General features: G+C 38.5%; 1 protein-coding gene across 2 annotated transcripts in view; it reads left to right on the forward strand.

The window, feature by feature from the left end:
* Positions 1-23,219, forward strand: part of LOC124160744 (T-box transcription factor T-A) — a 79,532-nt gene that overhangs the window by 48,458 nt on the left and 7,855 nt on the right. Inside the window, exons 2-5 of one of the 2 annotated variants that reach the window (XM_046536745.1) lie at positions 17,277-17,372; positions 17,965-18,133; positions 18,958-19,095; positions 22,962-23,208. In XM_046536745.1, the coding sequence (XP_046392701.1) occupies positions 17,277-17,372; positions 17,965-18,133; positions 18,958-19,095; positions 22,962-23,208 (650 nt within the window). Of the gene's footprint in view, positions 1-17,276; positions 17,373-17,964; positions 18,146-18,957; positions 19,096-22,961; positions 23,209-23,219 lie in introns of both variants that reach the window. The other variant, XM_046536744.1, reaches the window with a different exon arrangement.

Consider the following 23,219-nt stretch of genomic DNA (forward strand, 5'->3'; position numbering starts at 1 on the left):
CGTTGGTTACAGACAGAGGTGTTGTTAGAGGGCGACTCTCGCCTAATAGCCTCATAGCCTGAACCATAGAGTTTATTTAACCCTTAACCGGTGACGTGCGGTCTGAGAGACCGCACCGAGACCGATCTGAGAAATTATGAATATTTTCAAATTTGATATTACAAAATATCTATAATCCTCGTGATCGTCGTAATTTTGTATAATAAGGACGTAGCAATCTTAAAATTTAATGTTCTTATTATTTATTTCTGAAAATTTGCAACTGAATTTTAGTAGCGGTCTGTGAGACCTCAAGTCACTATATTGGAAGAACAAGAACCGAACCAAGCTAAACGTAAACCTGGTGGAAATAATTCAAAAAGTTGTTAAAAACAATTCCTAATGATTTTTCAAGAATAGTAATAATTAATAATATGTAAGGAAGCATATTTGTTGCATAACGTGGATAATTAAGTACTTTATTAAGAAAAGTACGATAATAATAACAATTCAAGTGTTTTTGATACCAGTTTATATTTCAATATAACAATTTTTACTGAAAAATTTTGTTCGTATTGGGAATGCATAATATTAAATATAAGTTTTATAACAGTAGAGAAGTCAAAGAAACATTAAACTAAACAATAAAAATGACTTTGCAACGTTTAAGAATTTTTGTTTTATTGCGGTCTCCCAGTCCGCACGTCACTGGTAGTGTAACAAGAATTGCACGTCACTGGTTAAGGGTTAAGTAAATAAAAGATCATAGCACTTTTCCACATTTTTTGTACTGCGTACATCGCGTTTCGACTCACTGAGCCATCATCTGGTACAAGACATACTCAATATAGGATTACAAAGAGGATGATGGCTCAGTGAGCCGAAACGCGTTGCACGCAGTGAAAAAAATGGTGAAAAGTGCTACGACCTTTTGTTTATTTAAATATCTCTAACTTCTACCAATTGAAGCCTGAATCTTTTGAACTTACTGAATGAGTTTATAGCCTGAACATTCAAGTTTCAAGGGTTTTTTGTTAAAATTAGTAATCGTATCTTGAGTATGTTCTTATGGAACTTTAAGTTTTGCAACCCTAGAAAAAGTTATTAGGACAGCTAATATTTGGTTTTAGCCGTTAATTTCCATTATTGTCATGATTATGAAGCAATTTCCGCAAAGTGTTTTATTTTGCGATTTTAGCGCTATTTATGCACTAAATACTCTAGTAAACCTGTCCAAAATTTTATGTTCAATTTATCTGGGTATATTTGAATTTAATTATCATTCAATAATTTTTATGATTATAAACCAATCATCACTAATAGTTCAGAAAGCGTGTTACTTTGCGATTTTAGCGAAATGTATGCGCAAAATGATCTTTTTCCAAAATTCGAATTTCATGTTCACTTTATCTGGTTATAGTTGCCTTAAATATAAATCAGTGCTCGAGTAATATGAAAACATTGGTATTTTTATTATTTTGGAAGGATCGGGAAGTACTCTTTGAAGTGTGTTTGACCAATTGGCTAAGGAATTGGCCTAATATACTTCATATTTTATTCTATTTATATGACCAAAATGCACATTTAAAAATACTTCTGCATTCCCTAATGCCAATTTAATTTAATCGAATGTGGAGTGACTTGCAATAGGCGTGTTTTACGCGAGTCTAATTATCTAGATTCATAAAAAACCGCCACGAGAGTGCCATAGGAAAGTTTATTGTGCAGTGCTTCGTGTTGCGCGTCTAAATTAAAACTGAGGCGTTAGTATTTCGGTCTGCCCATCTCAGATTATACGAGACGTTATTACACCGTGCCATTTGGCTCTCTAGTGTGCAGCTTCAAGCGGTGCTGCAAGTCCCAAGTGTCGGTACTCGCCGTGATTTTCCACCCGTGTATTTGGAGGAAGAAAGATGAAGTTGCTGTCGAGGAAATGGCTGCGACATGAATATCCCCTCTCCCCCCACCCACTCGTTGGCGCCGCAATCGTTCGAGAATCCATCAATCCACCTTCCATTTTTTTCCCGCCCCGAGGCATTATACCTTAATCCCATGTCTTGCATGCACACTCATCCGGCGATAGCAGTCCCGTTCTCCGCAGCTGCGCCGCCATCGGTATAAATAGGAATTATCCTTTATCATGGCTGCATGGTGCTGTATCTCATCATCTGGTCAGCCGCTCACGGAATTTATGTTTTATCGCTGTGTCGATACGGGAGTTTTATTTTATCGGGTAGGCTTTCATTCCGTTCTCCATGATCGCTCTTAACGTGCTCTACCCAGTATTGTCGCGGTCGCCTCACTGATGAGGCTGTTTCTCGGGAGAAGAAGAGCGATAAAATGGTACCGAACTGCAGCCATTTTCTTCAATGGAGATAATGAGTGGATAGAAATAGATCTTATCAACTTAACAGTGACTACGCCCCCTGGACCCTTCAATATTTATTGTTACAAAGTTTTTCAGTGAAGATATTTTTCCTGATTTTTTTTCAGAGATGAGAAGGACAGAATGTAATGAAGCGCATGAAAAAGATCGGATTGAATCAGCTTGGTCACGGGTGACTACGCTTATATTTATATTCAGGTCAATATCAAGAAAAGGTTTCGTCTTATTTCTTGGGGAAATCTACTAGAAATCTACTAGATATTCATTTCCCTCATAAATCGATTGAAGTGAATGTATAAGACTTGCAATAACATCTCGCATATTTAACGGGAACGTCTTAGAACCTACATATTCCTTCAGATCATTTCTTGATGTAAAAGAAAAGTTTGTAACTTATCAAGCAAGCAAAACCTTAATGATTATGTTTATGTTGGGATAATGTCAGTACCTATTGGATAAAAATACATACATTAAAGCATATGAACCTATGCGTCTTATATTTGACCGCGTAAACTTCCCAATAGAAGGAATAGCACATGTTTCATAAGAGCCAAGTATATCCAAATTATACATTCATTTAAAGTAGTAGTAGGACCTAAAACAGAGTAACATTTAACCTTCTGCATGTTGAGCATGGATTCTCCAACCAGACACCAGACAAAACGCTAGTAAGGTACCATATACATATGTTGGTGAAAATTTTGTATCATAGTCACACTACTGAACGACTCCATAAATTACGCGATGGGATCCGAGAACATTTTTGAAAATATTTTTGTCGTTGTAATAATAGTAATAATACCGTACCTAATTCGCATAATATCACTACAGCCTACACCAGCAAAATGGAAAAGTATGAAGAACTTAAAAATGAAATTAAGAGATTGTGGAAATCAGATAAAGCACACATAATACCAATCATTATCTCTGCCACAGGAGTAGTGCCTCATTCAATCCATCAAGGTCTTCAAACTATTGGACTGCCGAAAAACTTGTTTATTACAATACAAAAAGCAGTAATTTTAAATACTTGTCGGATTGTCAGAAAATTTTTCAACGCAGAGTAAAAAGACGAGAGTGCTTGGTGATACCCGTACCTCGCCTAAAACCAGCAAAAATGCTGTGAAAATATATTATAAATTATAATAATGGTAATAATAATATTCTTGCTCATCGCTGATCGGACAGCGTGAGAGAAAAGAGGGGAAGGAGGGAGTATTGATCAATGGAAAATTGCAGTCAAGGTTGAAATACGCGTGAGTCTTATGTGAAGGCCGACGTCTCTGCTGCAATTATACTCAGCTTCAAGGATTGATGGATTACCCATTTTGAATTTGAAGACCTTGGCGACGGGTTTAGCATTTTTAGACCTCTTTACCGGATGTTAGGTACATAAAATATAGTAAGTGCGCGCTTTGATTTCGTTTGGTGTGGACAACTCTGCCTCAAGTGGATGTATGAATCCCTATGTTAATAATAATAATAATAATAATAATAATAAACGTCTTTATTGGGTGAGATTGGGACTAGAAAGTCCCATCTTCCATCTAACCCTTCGTCAAACTTGAAAAATAAACAGTTAAATACATTGTCAAGTTGCTCATGAAATCACATGCAGAGAAATTACATAAAAAGAAATAGAAATTCCATTTTCAATCTACAAATAAAATTATAAGTTAACAAAGTTACCATTGACAAAGTGTAAGAAGATGTTGGTGAACGTGGGAAAAACCTAAGGATATTGATTATCGTCCTTATTGGAAAAAACCGACTGCAGGAACTACTTGTCTACCACTATGTTGTCATTTTTCGTGGTTTACTCATTGTAATCTTGAGATTTTCAGAGTACACTTAGAGAATTAATAGAGATATTGAGGTAGCCTAGTGAGGAGAGCGCTTGGTTGCTGCTAGAAGAGTCTCGAAGAGAATCCTCCGAAAAGTTTGATATCGTCTTGAAATTTTCAGGGTAAGCAGAGTAGACCCTGTTCAACACTTTCCTGTATCTCAAATATGAAAAATTTGCATATGAGGAAATAAATTTTAAACTTTGAGATACAGACAAATTTTAACTATTGTCCATTTCATATACCCTGAAAAACTTACGGTAAGTGTACCTAAGTTTTGAGCGTGTAATCCGTAACAAAAAGACCGATCGTGTAGGAGTCATGCGTCCTCTCAACTCGGAAACGCCTAGCATACGCCTACCCTCGTACCATCTGTTACCAGCTAGTTGTGCAAAACTTAATGTATCTTTATTGCTACTGATCGTAATTATTTGGCATTGCGAGTGTTTTAAATTGATAAACATGTTTTTAAATTCATGTTGCGGAAAATTTTCTTACTTATAGCAATTACGCAATTACAGCCGTTTAAAAATGGAGAATTTTCAAATAATATTATGGATTATAATGCGTTTTTTGGGAAAAAGGATAAATATTTAACGTTTTTGGCTTTACAATGTGAATTTCTAAAGCTTTATTAAATTTTGATTGTTTTACTCCTTAAACGCCTAACGATATCATATGGTGTCAGGCTGTATCACCGTAATTATTATTGCTAAAAGAATAAAATTTTCGCTTAATTACTCAGAAAGTCATTGATTGTTTAATGTAAGATTACCACAAAACTCATCAAATACTTTTATTCCAGTCGTAACCGGTTTGGTATAGCGTGTCAGTTTTCTTCTCCGGACTGTAGAAATCGAATTTTGCAACATCACTCGGTTGGGCGTTTATTTCCAACATACGCATCGTCGGAAGTTTCGATGGAACTAAGTTGCGACGTCCGTCGCGGTCTCTGATGCCTCCTCGCCCACACGTTCCAAATGAATCCATTCCCGCTATCCATCTCCGTTTTATTTCCGTTTTAGTGTTGCTCCGCCTGGAAGCGCTTAAAGGTGGCCCCGAGTCGTTCGGAATGGTCCCTCTCCTGAGGCTACTACCAGTGTTGACCGAAGAGGAATTTATTTGTGGGCGGGCAGTCAAAAAGTTAAAGAGAGAGAGGATATCCTTGAAACCGGTCTCCATATGCTCTGCGAAGAAAAAGGAGCCAGCGTCTTTTTACCTTCTCTTTTAACTTCTCGGAAGGCCAATGCAGGGTCCCTATCTACCTTTGGAATTGTTATTTCATCAATTTATTATTGGAAGCAGTGGCGCGGAAGGGCGGGGTTGGAGTAGGTATTTCGGAGAAGGTTCTGCCTATGCTAATAAAAAGGCATCGGGTTCCCCGTGCCATTCACCATGGTTTTACCGACGGAGTGCTCCTTTCACTGGGACTCACTGTTTTTCCTTCTTTCACTCCCGCAATAAAGGTATTTGGACATCGGTTCGGGCGAGATTTTTTATTTTTAATTTGAAAGTAGGACCTTACTGGAAGTCTCCTTGGATGTTTCGAAATAATCCTTGAATCTTTTAATTTCCCCGGTTGGATGCTGTCGAGCTCTCTCCCTCTCTCTAACAAAGTATTGATACCGCCGCAAAGTTTTACTAACATACAAATTCTTCTCTTAAAATTCCCTTAAGCGTGGTGTACGCAAATTTTTTAAATACAGATTGCTGATAAGAGCAGCCAAAAATTGGTGGGGCTAACTAATATTTTATGCAGTTATCACAAGGGATCATATTGAAGGAATAGGGTGGTTTCCTATTATTTTTTATTGCCTGAATCGAAAGATTATTACTCCTGTAGTACGCATTTCACGATCTTAGATTTTCGAATGAAGATATCTATTTTTCGCGATTAAACGAAAAGTGAAAATTTTCAAGCGCGCGAAAACGCGACGGCTAAGTATGAATGCTGGGAAAAGTCCGTGTGACGTATTTCTGGTTCCAGCTGTCGCCGTGTGAGGTGACCTTGGGGTGAGGCTTTGAGCGCTGATACGACGAAGGCTGCTAGCAGGTAGCAGAGAACCCTGCTTGCGCTTGGCTTAAATAAGTATTATTCCTCATGCATGCATTGGTAATCTCAGACAATGTACAGTAATACTCCTATCTACTCGTAGAGCACTAGGTCCCAGTGACGTCACGTGGAGTGGAATCGCATGGGCGCCAATCTGGCCTCTTTCAAATGAGGTTAAAATTGACCATTGCCATTCGTCTAAACTGGGATTTCTAAAACCAAATAATTTGTATATTATGAATACACTAATGGTGGGTAAGGAATCGCAATCAATGCATTCCGTTTTATTTGATGAAGGAAACTACCCAAATTGCTGGGTCCGGTGACTCGACTGACAGGTTCTCATGCCAAAAGTTCACGATTAAATAATTCCCGTGGTATTTTTATTTGAATTCGTGATACTGCCTTGGTGCAATATGGAGGGGATTTTACTTACAGTATCTTGTCGGATACTTTCACTTACATACGGATTTACTTGCAAAATATTAATGAATTTCACAGTTATGAATTTCATACTGTGGATGATTTTCGTTAAGAGCAGGCCGATGTCGTATTTTCTCATCCCTTGTTCTCCATCCCTCCGCGGCTAAAATGGTCTTATCTCGCGGTCGTCTGATAAAATATCTTGTAATAGTGGTCGAAGCAATGAAAATATTCTTCTGGTCGTCGTAAATTGAAATTAATTGAAAAAAATCAAATTTTAAGCACTATACAGGTAATTAATATTATCTGTTGACTGTTAATAAACATTAATATTTGATAACACATCGTAAATTCTTAAAAGTTAGAGTAAAAAATTACTAGGATTATCGTTCACATGAGCAAATAAAAAAATGTCTGTACCGGTGATGATTATATTTTGATAAAATAATTAGAGCCAACAATATGTGATCATTCCGTACGTTCAAATCTCCACCGAGAGGGGAGCAGGAGACTTCGACGCGTGGAATACGACGGTCAGTCAGAAATCATTACCTTCCCTGTTTTCTCTCTCGATAGTTAAGTGAATTATAAATTCTCACTTTGGTGTCATTCCGCAACTTTTTCTCTCAAATATGCTGCAATGGTAATTCCTGTGCCAAAATATAGCAGCCCGGTGTCCAGTTGTAAGATGCAGACATCGACGACATTATTTTTTAATTCTTGAATATGGAAGTTGAAGTGACCATTCGAATCCATGACAGATTGAAAAAAATGTGAATGGTAATTTAATTTTAGATGTCAACTCTGACTATAGCCCTTCGCTGCAATGAAGCTGAAGACATAACACCATGTCCTGGCGAAAAGCGAAACAGCAATCCGGCAGCTAGGATTTGAAGAGATTTTGAGAAACTCGATGGAGAGGCATGCCTCATCTCTCGTGCAGCTCTCTCCTAACACCATCAAGTTTTCATTTATTTGGGTAATTAAATGAAGCCGACGACGAATTTTTCATGTACATGTGGAGGCCATGAAAATGTCCATTCTTCAACGAGGCACCACTGTGCTTTGCACCGTACAGGGATGGGCCCTTCTTAAAAGGTAGACCGAATATAGAAATAGCTTTGGTTTTTTCTCAAAGATATAAAATGTTTCTTCAATATAATGGTGCTCACTGCTGTTACTTTCAATGACTCCTCGATTTTCGTTGATACGAGTTTTAGTTATTCAAGTGTTGATAACAGTTTTCTATTAAATAAATGACTGAAAATCACATTTATAAACAATGAAAAATTCTTGAATAAGTCACCGTCACTAACAGTCGAGTTTATGAATGTATTCTACAAATTAAAGTAGGTTTGCATGGAGTAATTAAGAAGTATTCTGTCAGTCTCTCCCCCTTAATGAACTGCCCTCTTTATTCTGAAATAAGGCCTACTCCCTTTCATTCCATTCAAAAATCCGATTCTTCTCCTTCTTCTCCCTCGTTCACCCAACATTTTTACCAACTCCCTCTAAGACTATTTTCAACATCCCATCCTATCTCAGCACTGGCTACATCCATGCCTTCTGTCTCCACCATATCTCATCAAGAAGCTGCCTCTCCTAAAACATCATTACTGGCACTTTGTTGTTCAAAAATCGAGTAGTAATAGCAAATACGTTAAACTGGCAACAAACGGCAGTCACTAAATTCAAGGAATACTATTAATTACATTGTAATTCACGAACAGATATACCCTCCCCGCCAAGTGCACGCTCCATCCATATATTCTACCTCCTCCGTATCGCATCTAGAAGCTGCCCCTCCTCACCCACCATTACTGACACTTTGTCGTTCAAAAATCGAGTAGTAACTGCAAGTAATTTTAACCCTAAGAGTGCCGGGGAGCGCTATCGCGCTCCTCCAATCTCTCGCGAAAAGTGCCAGGAGCGCGATAGCTCTCCTCCTGCAATGTCACTTTTAGATGCCGATAGTTTACTAATCATTCAATAGTCTGTATTCATTTTATTTTAATATTAACTATTTTATTTAAATTATCAAAATTAACGCATATTACCAAAAATTCGTCAAAGAATACATTAAAAAGGTGAAACCTTAAATCAGCAAAAATGCCTCGGCAATCTTAGCGTAGCACCTAGAAAATCGTTTGGCACTGAGAGGGTTAACGTGCAAAAATGACCTAAAATCAAGGAGTACTTGTAATTGCATTATAATTTCCTCACTGCTGAAAGGATCGTAAGAAGGAGAGTCAGGATTTTTTGACTGTCCCTCGTGATTGGCCTCTGTTTTCTCGCAATGTACGGCACTGTATATGGATCGTGCGGTGGGTGGGTATGTGGCAGTGCGGGGGAGTGTTGGGAGCAGGGCGCGTGATTATCGCCGAGCGGCGATGTCCTCACTGCGAGTTAGCGCCTTGGTTAGCGCGCCCGCGGCTGTTTAGAGGGCGTTCATTAAGGCGGCGTCACCGGGCAGACGGGGGCGGGGGGGCAACGCTACGTGCTCTGCGGAAAAGTCGCCGGATGAAGAGAGGCGAGCTGGCTCCTTGTTTGCCCAACCAATCACCTCCTTTCACCGTTCATTTCCTCTTCCCTATATCCCGGGATCACCCGCCGGGCGCCTCCAATCCGCTCCCGGTGCTGCGAACTGGACAGCACCGGCTAGCAACGCGTCATTCGGGAAAGCCACTGGTCCTGTAATTAAGATCTTTGGAGGTTAGACGGAGTTATACGATCTCCAAATTCTGGAGCCTTCCCAAAGAGTCCTGTAAATTTTATCGTCTACTATAATGCAGTCGGCTCTCCTTTAATGACGCAAATGCGTTCCTAAATCTTCAGGAATGACCCATGATTAACAAGCAGGCGAAATTTTCCACCCAAATTACAATAAAAATCCAGGTCTCATATTTAAATTGATGAAAAACAGGATTTTGTTTACTTAAATATTTTACCAGCTAAAATGTAAACACCTGTTTTATAGAGTTAACTTTTTAATCGCCCGGGCAGTAAGGATCTGACTTGCGCTTCGGTTGTGTTCGTTATTCTTTTTTATCACGCTTCATGATAACTTAACGTTACAATGAATTGTTGACGACGGTGAACGAATGAAATGACTAAGGGGCAATATAACTTTTGAAGAGCGAGATCATGAGAATGTGATGCAATGCTAACAAGACTTAGTTTTAATAATACCCCATCGTTTGAATAAAAACACGGTGACTTTAGTTGCTATTTTTCATAAATATTCATAATTATTTCATTCATTTATATAATCATTCATTCAACATTATAAAATGCATTTAGGTAAATGTCTATAATTATTGAAATCGTCCGAAAAATTTTGCGTCAGATTTTGTACGGCATTCAATAGAACGGTGATATAATATCGAGATTTTTTGGATTTTTACCTAACATTACTATTTTTCAAAATAGTATAATTGCTATTTTCCATAAATGTATGCATTAACACATGGAGGGAATGTAATAATGGCGTAACTTGTACTACAAAATGTAAAAAGTATGATACCACCTATTTTATTTTGGGGTGTGCATTTCTTATTCATAAATTTGGCCCTTTATATTTCAAAATTCTACGATAAATATATAATACGTAGTGTAAATTTAATGTTAAAATATATGCTCTCTTGCAAATATTATTGAGTGAATTGAGCGGCAATTTTCCTCATGCCTGACAGATCAAATGAACGAACACGACCTCTGCCGACATATCGAATGTGGCTCGACTCCGTGCGACATCTTTGTCAAATCCAATTAGCTCTGTTTGCTGTACCGTACCAAGCATCGACCGTGCTCCGACGCGTGTGTTTTCTATACAGACGGTGATTGAAATTCCCGATATGTAACCGCGTGAAGGTTTCTTTTCCATTGCCAAATCGTGACTCGTGCTAAGTTGAAGCATCACGACTCTTTTCCAGTTTTTCAGCCACCAAAACCGCGGTGCTAGTACTTTTCCGTTTCTACCTCGCGTTCTTCCTTCTAAAGCCATTGCCGTCCCACCATGCGAGAAGAAATGAGTCAATCGCCTTGCATTGCTTGCTTGTAAATAAGACTTTCCGAAGATTATTGTCAAATGTTTTGAGGGCTTAGATTCAGGTCTAATTTTTTAATGATAAAAGAGTCATTCGAAGAGCTTATGGCTGTTCACAGCAAACTAGGAGGGATTGGGGGTAACCTTCGTGCATTAAATTCTTAAGTCAATAAGATGATGGTGAAATTGTGAAAATTATAGGTAGGAAAATTGTTCCAGTTTCCCGAGCCTTGAATTTGAATGACATATTAATTAATTAGTGTTTATATTTGGTGGCAGGAAATCATCGATGCAAAAAGAGTTATAAATTCCAGAGTTGTTAAGAATAACACTCTAAACCAAACTGAACCATGATTTATGGAAGAATGGCAATTGTTTTTGCCTCTCATATTATATTTGAGTGGGTTGGAAGCCAAGGGGTACAGATGATTTCTTTTTTCTATTCACAGTTAGGCACAGAAATTAGCTATAGAAAGCAAACGAGATCGACTAGATATTTAGTAGTGTATTCGATTTTTCATTCGATGTCATCACAGAACAGAGACTCACTATTATCCCTTGGCAACCAATTTTTGTGTATTTCCTTTAGCGATTAACTTTACGTAACTCTGTTGAGAAAAAAATCACTTGTACTCCTTGGCTTCCAATCCATTCATTTAACTCCAGCAGTTAGTAACATTATGGATGATATGATTCTCAAGGTGAGCAGGGGAGTTGGAAGGATAAAAAGCTGGGATTATAAGGTTAGAAATTGGTCGGTTGCCATAAAGTGAGACCGTTTCATGAACTTGAACTAATTTTGCGCAAAATTTTTCTAAAGTAAATCCTTTTGAAAACGGGAGTAGAGATGCACTTACGAATTTAAAGCTACAGTAGGGACCAAAGTATCGCACATATTCAGTTTTTTTCACTCAGATTTCCACAATCTTAGTGGAAAAAAAGCATGGTATAATTTCTATAGTTTGTAAATGGCTTTGTTTTGTGCAAGTTTTTTGGGAAAAATAATTTCCAGAGTCATGTATTATTTTTTCCGCTCTCTTGGGAACCTATCAGCGCTAGATACTCTTCATTTCATCAAGTTCGCTGGCATATTTTCTTTTCTGCGTATTTTTCTGCGTGATGTGACTTAAGATGTGTATATCTTATGACTGTTCACAGCGAACTAGAAGGCATTGGGGGTGACCTTCGTGCATTGAATTCTTGAGTCAATAAGACAATGGTGAAATTGTGAAAATTATAGGTAGGAATGACTCTTTTATCATGAAAAAATTAGATCTTAATCTAAGCCCTCAAAATATTTGACAATAATCTACAGAAAGTTTTCGTTACTAGTATTCTGTGAAGCTTTTGCGATATGCCGCGTGTACATGATGAGACGAGAATTGATTCCGAGTGTGGCGTAATCATCCCCAATGCCCTTGATGCAGTCATCAGTGTGTGAGGCTCTGAGCCACTCGTTGAGATTCCTCCATGTTGCGATTCTTGGGGCGGCCCATGCCAGTAAATGAGTTAACCCTAAACCCTTTCTCAATCCCCCATTGCCATCAGTAAGATAAAGAGGGCACACTATCTCGTTGGAAAGCTTATTATTATTAAAGTATTCTACCTTCTGTCCGGCCGCCGAGAGTTGTACGTTGACAGCTAGGAGGGGTAGGGGGCAAGGTTGCTAGGTAAGAAACGGAAACACCCACATCACATGTAAACAAAAGGCTTCTGTGAAGAAAACAGCCAGAAGGGACGACGAGGGTGAAGGATCCAAAGGAAGAATCCTTTGTTTTGGTGATTCGCAGAAAGGGCTTGTTTTGATGGTTCAGGCTTGGTGATTATGCATATGATTTTAAGTTTACTGTTATCGATGTATTTTTTGGTACCAAGTGTAGAACCTACTGGGGAATGTCAGTTGAATTTGGAATTGCTTGGTAAAAATGGTACTGCCATTCATAATGTTTTTGATAGCTAATACCTGAAACTGGCTTAAATTCTCCCATCGTCTTATTTCATTTTCGTCTTCCTGATAGAAACTTCGTATGCAAGGAGGAGATGGTTGGGTTTTACGTTTATTCCAAAGGTGTACTTCACGGTTTTATATGGAAAGGGAATTTGCGATATGGAGGTAAATGTATTATTTAAAAGTAAAAGTATCATTTCTTGCTCCAAGAGAGCATACTTCGCCAGAAAATTACCTATCGTTGATGCATTGATTACCGTCACTTTGTTGATCGATGCATTTTCTGCAAGGGATAAAGAATCTGCTCGGTTGTGAAAGTTGCGAAAATAAAGTTTAATTCCATGTGTGGTTGCATTTTTATTTCTTGAGTATAATGCTGGAGGATCATACCAATGATTTTATGGAATGATTATGAAAATTAGAGTTTATTTGGAGAATCCGATCAAAGATTGCAACTTTCTTCTTTTGCTCTAGATGATTCCTTTACATTTAGCGTGGAGGTGCTTACTCGTTTTTTTTAGAGCATTTGTTTGGGAAATCAGGACAAAAGGTATTTAAGAGGCAATTTTTCATGTAATTGAATAAGTGTCGTTGACTCTCATTCTTGCATCTCCCTGTGCTTTTTGAGGAAGAGCCGACGAGATTTTTACATCCTTTTTTCTATTTTTGGGAGTTTCTGGTTAATGGAGACGTATAGGAAAACGACGGCGAGATAAAAAAATGGGAAAAAGGAATGTAGGAAGGCTGTGACTTCGAAACGAATGGTACTGGCGTTGGATTATAAACTCAAAAAGGCGTGATCGCGGTTATTTCGGCGAATACGGCGTTTAAGTGCTTGACTTGCGATTATCGATTTACGAAGAACAGTCAAAATTAAGTATTAAAATGCAGATAACTATTTCATTTAGGCATATGCTTTGAGAAAGAAAGTGTTAACTTAAATTGGCTTAAATCATTCATTTACTGATTGCAATTGAATTTTTATACTCGGTATAGCTTAGAACCCTTACGTTACAGTATGCGCAATCATAGATACCTACATATTATTTTGCAACCAAATTGATAATACCCTCTTTCAGAGTTTTTGTCTCTTTTTTGACTCGTTAACAAAATAATTAAATCTTTATTTATTTTTTCGACGATAGCTGCAGTACTCATTGCGTGAAAACGTATCAAATTGTCTTTTTGACACATTATACTAGTTGTACATCTATTTCAAATAATAAATAATATTTGTTCTTTTCGGTGATAACTCTACTAAGGCAGTTTTTCTAAGCGATGACATAGACGCCCGGGCAAAAATTGCCGGTTTAAGCTTAAAAAAAATACTATAATGTGGCTAATCCTGAAATCTGATAAAGCATGAAAACTAATGAAAAATGGAAAGCCAGCTGTTTATCTCGTAACTAACTCATATCAAATCTATTTGTCTAATTGTTACTATTTAATACCAGAATTTCAACGGCAATGATAATAGAAAAAACCTTCCTCAGAATATTTACTGCAGATATAAAGTCGATTGTGTGTTGCGGTGAACGATGAAGCTCTAGGAGGACCCCTCAAAATACATCAAATTGATTAAAAACAGACGTATGACATTATATTGAGGTTTCCATGGCAGCATTTTTGTAATTGATATCTCTTTATCCAAATATGAATTCTAACAGGCCGAAAAAATAACTTATAATTTTTTGCCCTACTTTTGAAAATTCGTGACAAAATTCTGGCAGAAGATGTTGATTGAGTGTCAATAAAATTAGAAGAAAAGAGGTAATTTTGATACGGATCAGAAAGATATTTTTCTGGGCGTACGCTTCAAGAAAATGTGGTGAAGCGAAACACTCTAGTAAGTTCCATCCCTGGGCGCCTTGCTCGTACTATGTAGACCTTGCTGATTTCCCTCTTCAATATGGTAGTTTCCTTCACGAAAGAAAACGAAAGGCTAAGATTGCGATTCGTTATCCACCATTAGTGTATTCATAATGAACAAATTATTTTGTTTGAGAAATCCCAGTTTAGACGCATGTGAATGGCCAATTTTAACCTCATTTGAAAAAGGCCAGATTGGCGCCCATGCGATGCCACTCTACGTGACGTCACAGGGACCTAGTTTCTATACGAGTAGATAGGAGTTTTACATCGCCTGGGATTACCAATGCATGCATGACGTACAAAGCTCAGGGAAACATATCATAATAATCACTTATTAAAATTGCCTAAGGTCGGAAAGTTTCCTTCGATTGATAGGGTATTAATAATCCTTATGCAAGCCAAGCGCTACCTGATAGCAGGGTACTCTGCTACCTGCTAGCCGCCTGAATCGTAGCGGCGCTCATAGCCTCGTACGTAGCCATAACTCATAGCCTAAAGAAAACGAAAGGCTTCGATTGCGATTCGTTACCCACTATTTGTGTATTCATAATGTACAAATCATTTTGTTTGAGAAATCCCAGTTTAGGCGAATGTTAATGGCCAATTTTAACTACTAGTAGGGTACTCTGCTACCTGCTAGCCGCCTGCATCGTAGCGGCGCTCATAGTCTAGTACCAAGATGGCCTCACACAGCGACAGCTGGAACGAGAATGCCTTCACATGGGCTTTTCCCAGCATCATACTTAGCCGTCGCGTTTTTGCGCGCTTGAAAATTTTCACTTCTCATTTAATCACGAAAAATAGATATCGTAATTTAAATATCTTAAAGCGTGAAATACGCACTCCAGGAGTCTTATTATCTTTCGATTTAGGCAATAAAAAAGGAATAGGAAAGCACCCTATTGTTCTGAGGCCAAGGGGTCGGGCCTCGACTCCTCTGTCTTGTCGCCTGATGCGCGGGAGCACGTTCGCGGGATGACTGAAATAAAGTGAGGAATGTCGCTATGTTGACGTCGCCTCTTATGACTCAGTCGCTACGGAGCGCCACTTCCAGTTCTAATTCCAAAGTGGATGCTGAAAAATTATGAGCATAGTGCTGAAAGTGGTGTTGAGGGATGAATTTTCGGCCGCACGCGCTCTTTCTCACTTCATCTGTTTGTTAACGCCGCGCCCTTTCCGTCACTCAACTCCCGCGTGGCGGGAATCTCATCCTGGCTCTATTTTGTGTAAATATGCTTTGTTATATGCCTATTATTCATTTTCTGTGCCTAGTAGTTACAATTTAACGGACTTGAACGCTCAAGTTTTTTTCCAGCAAGTGTACTTATTTGTTCACGGTTTTGCCACATATTTATAGGTATCTAATGGAGCGAGAAAAATGGGAGGGTTTTGGGGGATAAACCCCTCCCCAGAGCTCAGAGAAATTTTTAAGTTTAATCCTTTTTACTTAATTGGATTAATATTACTTATAGAATAATGTAAAAAATAATAAAATATCCCTTCGAAAGCCGTAAAACTCACCATTTTGAACCATTTATCTTAAAAAAAAATTCTGGGGGAGGGCCCCCGCCCCTGCCGCTTCCCCTGGAGAGTATTCCATACCCCCAAACTCATCAGTATTAGATGCCCCTAAATTCCCCCCTAGACTTAATTCCTAGCTGCGCCCCTGCTGCGCACTACCCAGCGATGAGAATTTACGAAGTCACCCACAAGTGCACTCGAAGTGAGGAAATTTTACAGAGGAAAAATCATTCGCAGTGACTCAGACTCGATTCAGGATTTTCCAGATGAGGAGAGGACGCTGGTAGTGAAATCGAGGATCCTGATTTTAGTAACAGTCGAAGGAAATGCAATGATAAGTAAAATGCAGAATTTTGCACTACGGTAGTAATTTCATTGAATTTGAAATGCACAAAAGATGCGTATTTAGTCTTGGCTTCTTCCTTAAAATAATGTACTGTTTTACGTATATTTTTTGTAAAATATATTTTGGGTAACATTCATTTAATTTTTATCATTTTCAGAGTAACTTTAAAGTAACTTTTTTACAGATATTTTTCGAAAAAATATATTTTGTGTGAAATTCATTTAATACTCATCATTTTCAAAGGAACTTGCGTGAAATACGCATTTTTTGTAACATTCATGTTCTTCTGGGTAAACTTCAACGTTTATACTATTTCAAATGTTTTTTTAATTGTTTCATATATATAGTAAGTTTTCCCTCACGATTATAATTCATACAAATGATGATTTAGCCGTTATTGTAATAAATTGGGTTTCGGTTCTACGATCAAGGTCCACCCAGGCAGTTGATTTGAATACCCTTTATCCCTGAGAAAATAAAAAAAATGGTAATCAGGAACCTGGTCTCCAAAAGTTTTCATTTCACCGGCTCATCTCTGAGGGGTTCGATTTCCATTATTTTACCATGGAAGATCCCTAATAATCCAGCTTCTATGACAAGCGTGTTGCATACCACCAAGGCGCACTGAGGATTAGCGGGAGAGGGGGGAAGACTCCCCAAATTAAGCACCGCTATCCTCCGTAATGCAACCAGGGGGGGACCTGAAGAAATGTTTTGTCAGGGTTTTGTTCTCCCAATCTAAGCCCAAGCTATAAGAATTGTAGTGCCATTTTTATTTCTTTTTAAACATAGTAATAATTTATAAATTAAATTTTGCTAAATGGCATAGTAAATTGCATTTCATCATTTTTTGTTCCAGACGAATGTTTCCAGTGGTGAAAGTTAGTGTGTCAGGGCTGGACCCTACTGCTATGTACACGGTTCTGCTCGAATTTGTCCAGATAGACAGTCATAGGTGAGTTTAATCCATAATTATGTCTATATAGAATGAATACAATTTGTACCACTCTGAAATGATTTCCCTATTAAGATATTTGCATATGTGTATCTCATAATTTTTATCAATCATACCTGACAGTTGTTCATATTAATAGAAGGAAAATATTTTAACTTGAAATACAAACAGCTGAAAAAACTTTAAATTTACAGGATTAGGAGGCTTCCCTTCAATTTGATGTCCAAAAAAGTCTTTTATAGTTTGAAGCAATTGTTACTCAATGTTTCCAGAGATAATCATATAAAGTGAATACATTGTGACAGAAACTTTATTTGTTATAACTCATGCTATTCTTAGTGTATTCTAGCGTTATGAAGTAGTTAAAAAAAATACTTTTTATAACCGCTTGTCTTTAGTGGCAACAACTGTACATATTAGCAGAGGCTGTATTAATATTGTAATTTTAACCATTTTATTCCCATACAGCAAATATATCAACCACTGGGTCAGCTACCTTATATTTTTGGGTACAAGTATTTATAAATACCTTGTCACCTACATTTAGTGCCTTGTTGAATCTAATTCCATAAAAAAAAATTGTGAATTTCAGGTGGAAATATGTGAATGGTGAGTGGGTGGCTGGTGGCAAGGCAGAGGTTGCGCCTCCTAATCCCATCTACATCCATCCAGAGTCACCGAATTTTGGAGCTCACTGGATGAAAGAACCTGTTTCATTTGCCAAGGTCAAACTCACCAACAAATCCAATGGAAATGGACAGGTCAGAGAACATGTGGGTGAGACTTTTTCATCTTAATGACATACATATACAACATTATTACTCATTAGCATTAATAATATTGCATGATTATTGTTTAGCTGAAGATCCTAACTTGAAGCAGTATTTGGGTAAGACCACTCAGTTAACCTTAAAATGACTAGCGTGCTGGTGCAGACACGGGAAAGAGCTCCTCCCTGTGCCTGGCATGCTACTTCAGACATGCAAATTGAAAGGGGTTGAATTTGGATGTGAAGGGCAACCATTGAGAATGTTAATCTGGGAACTAAAAGGTTAATTTAAGGCTGTCAAAGTTAAATAAATACTATTTCAAGTCCATTTGCATCAGCATAGGTGTAATTTGATTTGGAAGGGGAAATGCTGCTGGCTTATTGCAGTGCCTAACGAAGGGTGTTCACACCAACATTTTGGTTGAAATTGGCTGTTAAAAAACCATTTGGCATAGCCAGGATTCAAACCCAGATTTCCCAGTTTCTAGTAAGGTTAAGATGGCTATCATTCGCATTACTAAACCATCATCATGCACGGCAAATTTCAGGCTAGGTTTCCTGAGTATAAAATTCTAATGTCTAAATGTGCGTGCACATTAAGTATTCGACCATAATCGGCAAACTATGTGAAAAAATATAGTGGCATACTTTTATCTTGAAAACCTATCATTGAATTTGTACATGCTTTGGGTGTGTATGATACGGATGGTATTCTGGGAACAAATCTATGAAATGGATTTGCAAAATTAGCAACAATAGAAGAAGGTAACTAAATGGGCATCATTCATGCTATTATTTTGTTTCCATTTTTTCCAGATCATGCTAAATTCTTTGCATAAGTATGAACCCAGAGTACATGTGGTGAGAGTAGGAACTGAGCCCCAGCGACGAATCTTAACATATCCGTTTCCAGAGACGCAATTCATAGCTGTGACTGCATACCAAAATGAGGAGGTGAGACCTTAAATGTGTACTGATTTCAATCATTTAGTGACATTTTTTTGTGTACCCCCCCCACCCAGAATTTCCTCCAAAATCCTCCAAACATCCTCCAAACTTATCTGCAGAACTTCTCCCTCTAAGGACTTTTCGTGCTAAGGTTTTTCGGGCAAAGGATTTTTGCACAAAAGCCCTTCGACTCAAAGGCTCAGAGACTCTAAGTCTCGGAACTCTTTTCTCCGAACTCTGCCCTCTGAACCAGCCCACCTGGAGATCAAAACTTATGTAGGAAGTACGGCGGAGGAATACCTGCACCTGGCAATTGAGGGGAAGTGGGTGCTGAGGCGTAAGAATGCAGTTCAGAGTGAGAAATACTCCACTTTGTCCTATCATTACTCTCTCTCCCTCCAAGACCTCATCCTACCATGTCATTCACCTCCTTGACTTCCAATGGCTTGCCTGAACATCACATCACACCTCTTGGCTGTCTCATGCCCAGAAGATGGAGGAGAGGAAACCCGGCAGTACGCTGTTCTCCCCCAACCCATGGTTGAACGACGAGAAGTGTTCCTGAGGTTCCAGTGAACACTGGCACGTCCCAGGAAATTTGGACTGATGCAGCTGACTTGGACATTGCAGTAATAGCACTCCTTTTCTCAATTCCACCACTCCACTCTGCCACTCTTCCCAGTTCCGGCAGCTCTCTTGCTCATGGGCCTTCGTTGCGGTGACATTGGTTGACTTGAGAGAGTGATTCTCAACTCATTTTTGGTGCTGACAGGCAAAACAGCTTTGAACTTAGTTTTTCAAATTATTGGTAATGTTCATTTTTGAGATTATTAGTTATCATCCTTGATTATTATAATACCTTTGATTTGGAATTTTTCTACTTGGAATACAATTCGATTGAATATGACTTGTAATGTAGTCAAGATTGTTTCTCTGACTGCTGTTTATTCTTGTTTTGTGGAGTCTTTCCCTCATCCAGTTAGTGACAGACGATTGGAGTTCCCTGTGTCTGAGCTTATTTTACAAATCTCCAAGATTTAGACACATAATGCCACAATTGATTCAAAATAAGAAGATTTTTTTCATGAAATTACATGGAAAGTAGACAATTGGATTAACTTTTTGTTCAATCATTGGGGTTGGGTGAATCAGGCTTTATTGTTCAGTGGACTGGTTTAGATGGATTAATTTTGGCAACCTACTCTTGTCTTTTGTTAATTGTATTCTTTATATGTATTGTTATTTTTTCTGATCTCTTTCTCTCATCTCCCTGAAGATACTTTCGCACCAATTGGTTCTTTTACTTTTTGTTCATATTGAATAGCACAGCACCTCTAATACTCTTTGACCTAAATTGCATCTGTTATGACTGGAAATGAAAAGTATGTTGAAATTGGATTGGTGATAAAACTAGCTTCTTCTAAAATTTTTTGAGTAAAGTGACACATATGTATAGTATGGCTTTTTTTGAATATACATTTCCTAAAATGGTTTATTTCAAGCTATCATTGAAAGTCAAAAGGTAAAAGGGCTATGTAGCCTTTTAAGTTTTTTAAAATTTAAATCTGTTATGCATGCACTAGGAATACAGGTGCTGGTCCAAGTTATATGGACCTTCACCTTTACAATAAACGGCCTGCTGAGCTCAAGGCTAATAAAAGTATAACTGCGTTTAAGAATATCCTGCTAAGATATTTGATGTAACTAATAACTTCAGGCTTTACTTTGTGAAACCTCTCCATATTGGAAGTAAGGAAATAAAACTTTGTAAGGTTCACCGTTATTTATCAACACCCCAAAAAATTGGTGCAGTATTCCCTTCCTAGGGAAAATTTCTCATTCCGTTACCTCTTGCTTCCCGAAAGAAAAATACAGAATCTCCTATTACACCCCCTCAACTCTCAAAACATTGCTGCCCAACTGCAAAGATCGTTTCCCACCAGAAAGAAGAAGTGGAATTTACAGCCTTAAGTGCGACGATTGTGGCATGAAATACATCGGCAGAACGGAGAGAAGTGTTAATATCAGAGTGAGTGAGCATCGCAACTGCTTCAAAAAGAAGAAAGATCAATCCAACTTCGCCAATCATTTAATAGATGGCAAACACAATAGTGATTTTAAGCCGGATATCCTACACTCAGAAGGGAACAGGAGGAGACTCGATGCCCTGGAAACGTTGGAGATTATACAACATGTAAAGAACAACACCCCCCTTGCCAACGAACAAGTGCTCTCCTCCCACTCCCCTCTCTTTTCCATCCCCATCAATGAACTCCTACAGTGACAACCTTTAAATTTTCAAGTGCCTATCCACCTGTGTGCCGTTAAACTTTCCAAGAACGAATAGTAAGCAGTGCCTTTACCAAAATTCCCCCAGTGATCCATGTCCTTCGGGGAAATCATTAACCCATACCAGCACCTTCCACAGCCGGACTCAACGACCTTCCATAGACTATTGTGATTTAGAAAACTCAATGTACCCCGCTAATCCTCTCTTTCTTCCCCAAAACTGCCACCTTCTTTAGCTCTCGTCTCCTCACCCACTTTAACCCCGCCCTCCCCTGGCTGGTCAGATACCTATCCTCACAGTAAAAACCCTCGTCCCAAATCAAGGCTGCCCCTTTCCCCCACCCCCTCTCCCTATTTCAGTCCGTATTTAACCCTCACCCTCGCTCTTTCAACCAGTCCTTATCCTTTCCGATAGATGTCCTCACAGTCACTTGTGTACTTTGTGTATAAAAGTATGATGCATGCAAGATCAGTCACCTGATGATGTAACCAAGTTACAAAACCCGGGTCGTGCCCATAATTAAATAACAGTGAACCTTACAAAGTTTTATTTCCTTACTTCCTAAGATATTTGAAATTAAAATGTTCAATTGATGAGTTTTTTTAGAAATGTTTAACAAGTGACTTGCATGTTATTGACCACCAGGTGCGCAGCTAGGAATTAAGGCTGGGGGGGGGGGTTTCGGAGTAATTAATACTGGGGGATATGGATTACAGAGGTGTGAGGGCCCTCCCCCAGAAAATTTTTAAGATATCTATAGCCCAAAATGATGAGTTTTATGGCTTTCTGAGGGATATTTTATTAATCCTTACACTATTCTGTAAGTAATATTTATTCCATTAAGTAAAATAGATTAAATTTTAAAATTTCTTTGATTCGAGGAGGCTTACCCCTCAAAACCTCCAAAAGAAAAAAATAAGTTTAACCTGATGTGTCCTATATCGGTGTAATAATCGTATCCTGATCTCTGGACAATTAAAGCATTGCCATTATTATTATTATCATCATTATCATATGGGTCCTTGCTTCCAAAGTGCTCTGTGTCATTTGATAGGTACTATTTTGGCAATCAAATTTTTTTACCTTGTTGCAACATCAGCAATATGGAAGAGCTCCAGTAGGGAATCCTGCAAAAACCACTTAGGGAATCCAAAGGAAGCGACGTGTCAATTTCTTTAATAACTTGCATTTAATCTCCTTGAGAGGAAAGTTCCTTAAGGAAAAGGATCAGGAGAGGAAGTATTGGGAGTCAGTGACCTTTTATGTGCTCACTTTTACTCCATTTCATACTCAGTACAAAGCAAACTAGGTCACTTTGGGGTAAACCTGAAATTTTCCCAAGACAAGACCCTGCTGGTTGGGCCAATTGCATGATCTTCAATAAATCAACACAATGATTAGCTGGTTTATCATCTAGTGGGATATAAATGCATGGGTTGGCACTAGCCAGGGCTCAAGCCTCCATCAGTGCCTCAGCAATCGACTTTTAAGAGGGCTGAGTTGCAATCAATTCCAGTAGATTCTCCTTGATGCTGGGGGCAGGTGAAAGATTAATATCCAATATTTTCTCCCTTTGTTCCAGGTGACGTCCCTGAAGATCAAGTACAATCCGTTTGCCAAGGCATTCCTTGATGCCAAAGACAGGCCGGATGGGAATGGAGGAGGTGGGGGCAGTGGTCCACTAATGAACAGCTCATCTGGCAGCAGTTTCTTCCACCCACACCACATTCCTCAGAGACCTGACCTTCTGCCAGCAACTAACTACTCGCCCACATCCCAAGCTGCTCAGCCTTCTGCAATGACACAGCAAACACAAGCCTTTACCCAGTGTGAGTTCCAT

This window comes from Ischnura elegans, chromosome 6 (assembly GCF_921293095.1).
Source record: "Ischnura elegans chromosome 6, ioIscEleg1.1, whole genome shotgun sequence".
Lineage (NCBI taxonomy): Eukaryota > Metazoa > Arthropoda > Insecta > Odonata > Coenagrionidae > Ischnura > Ischnura elegans.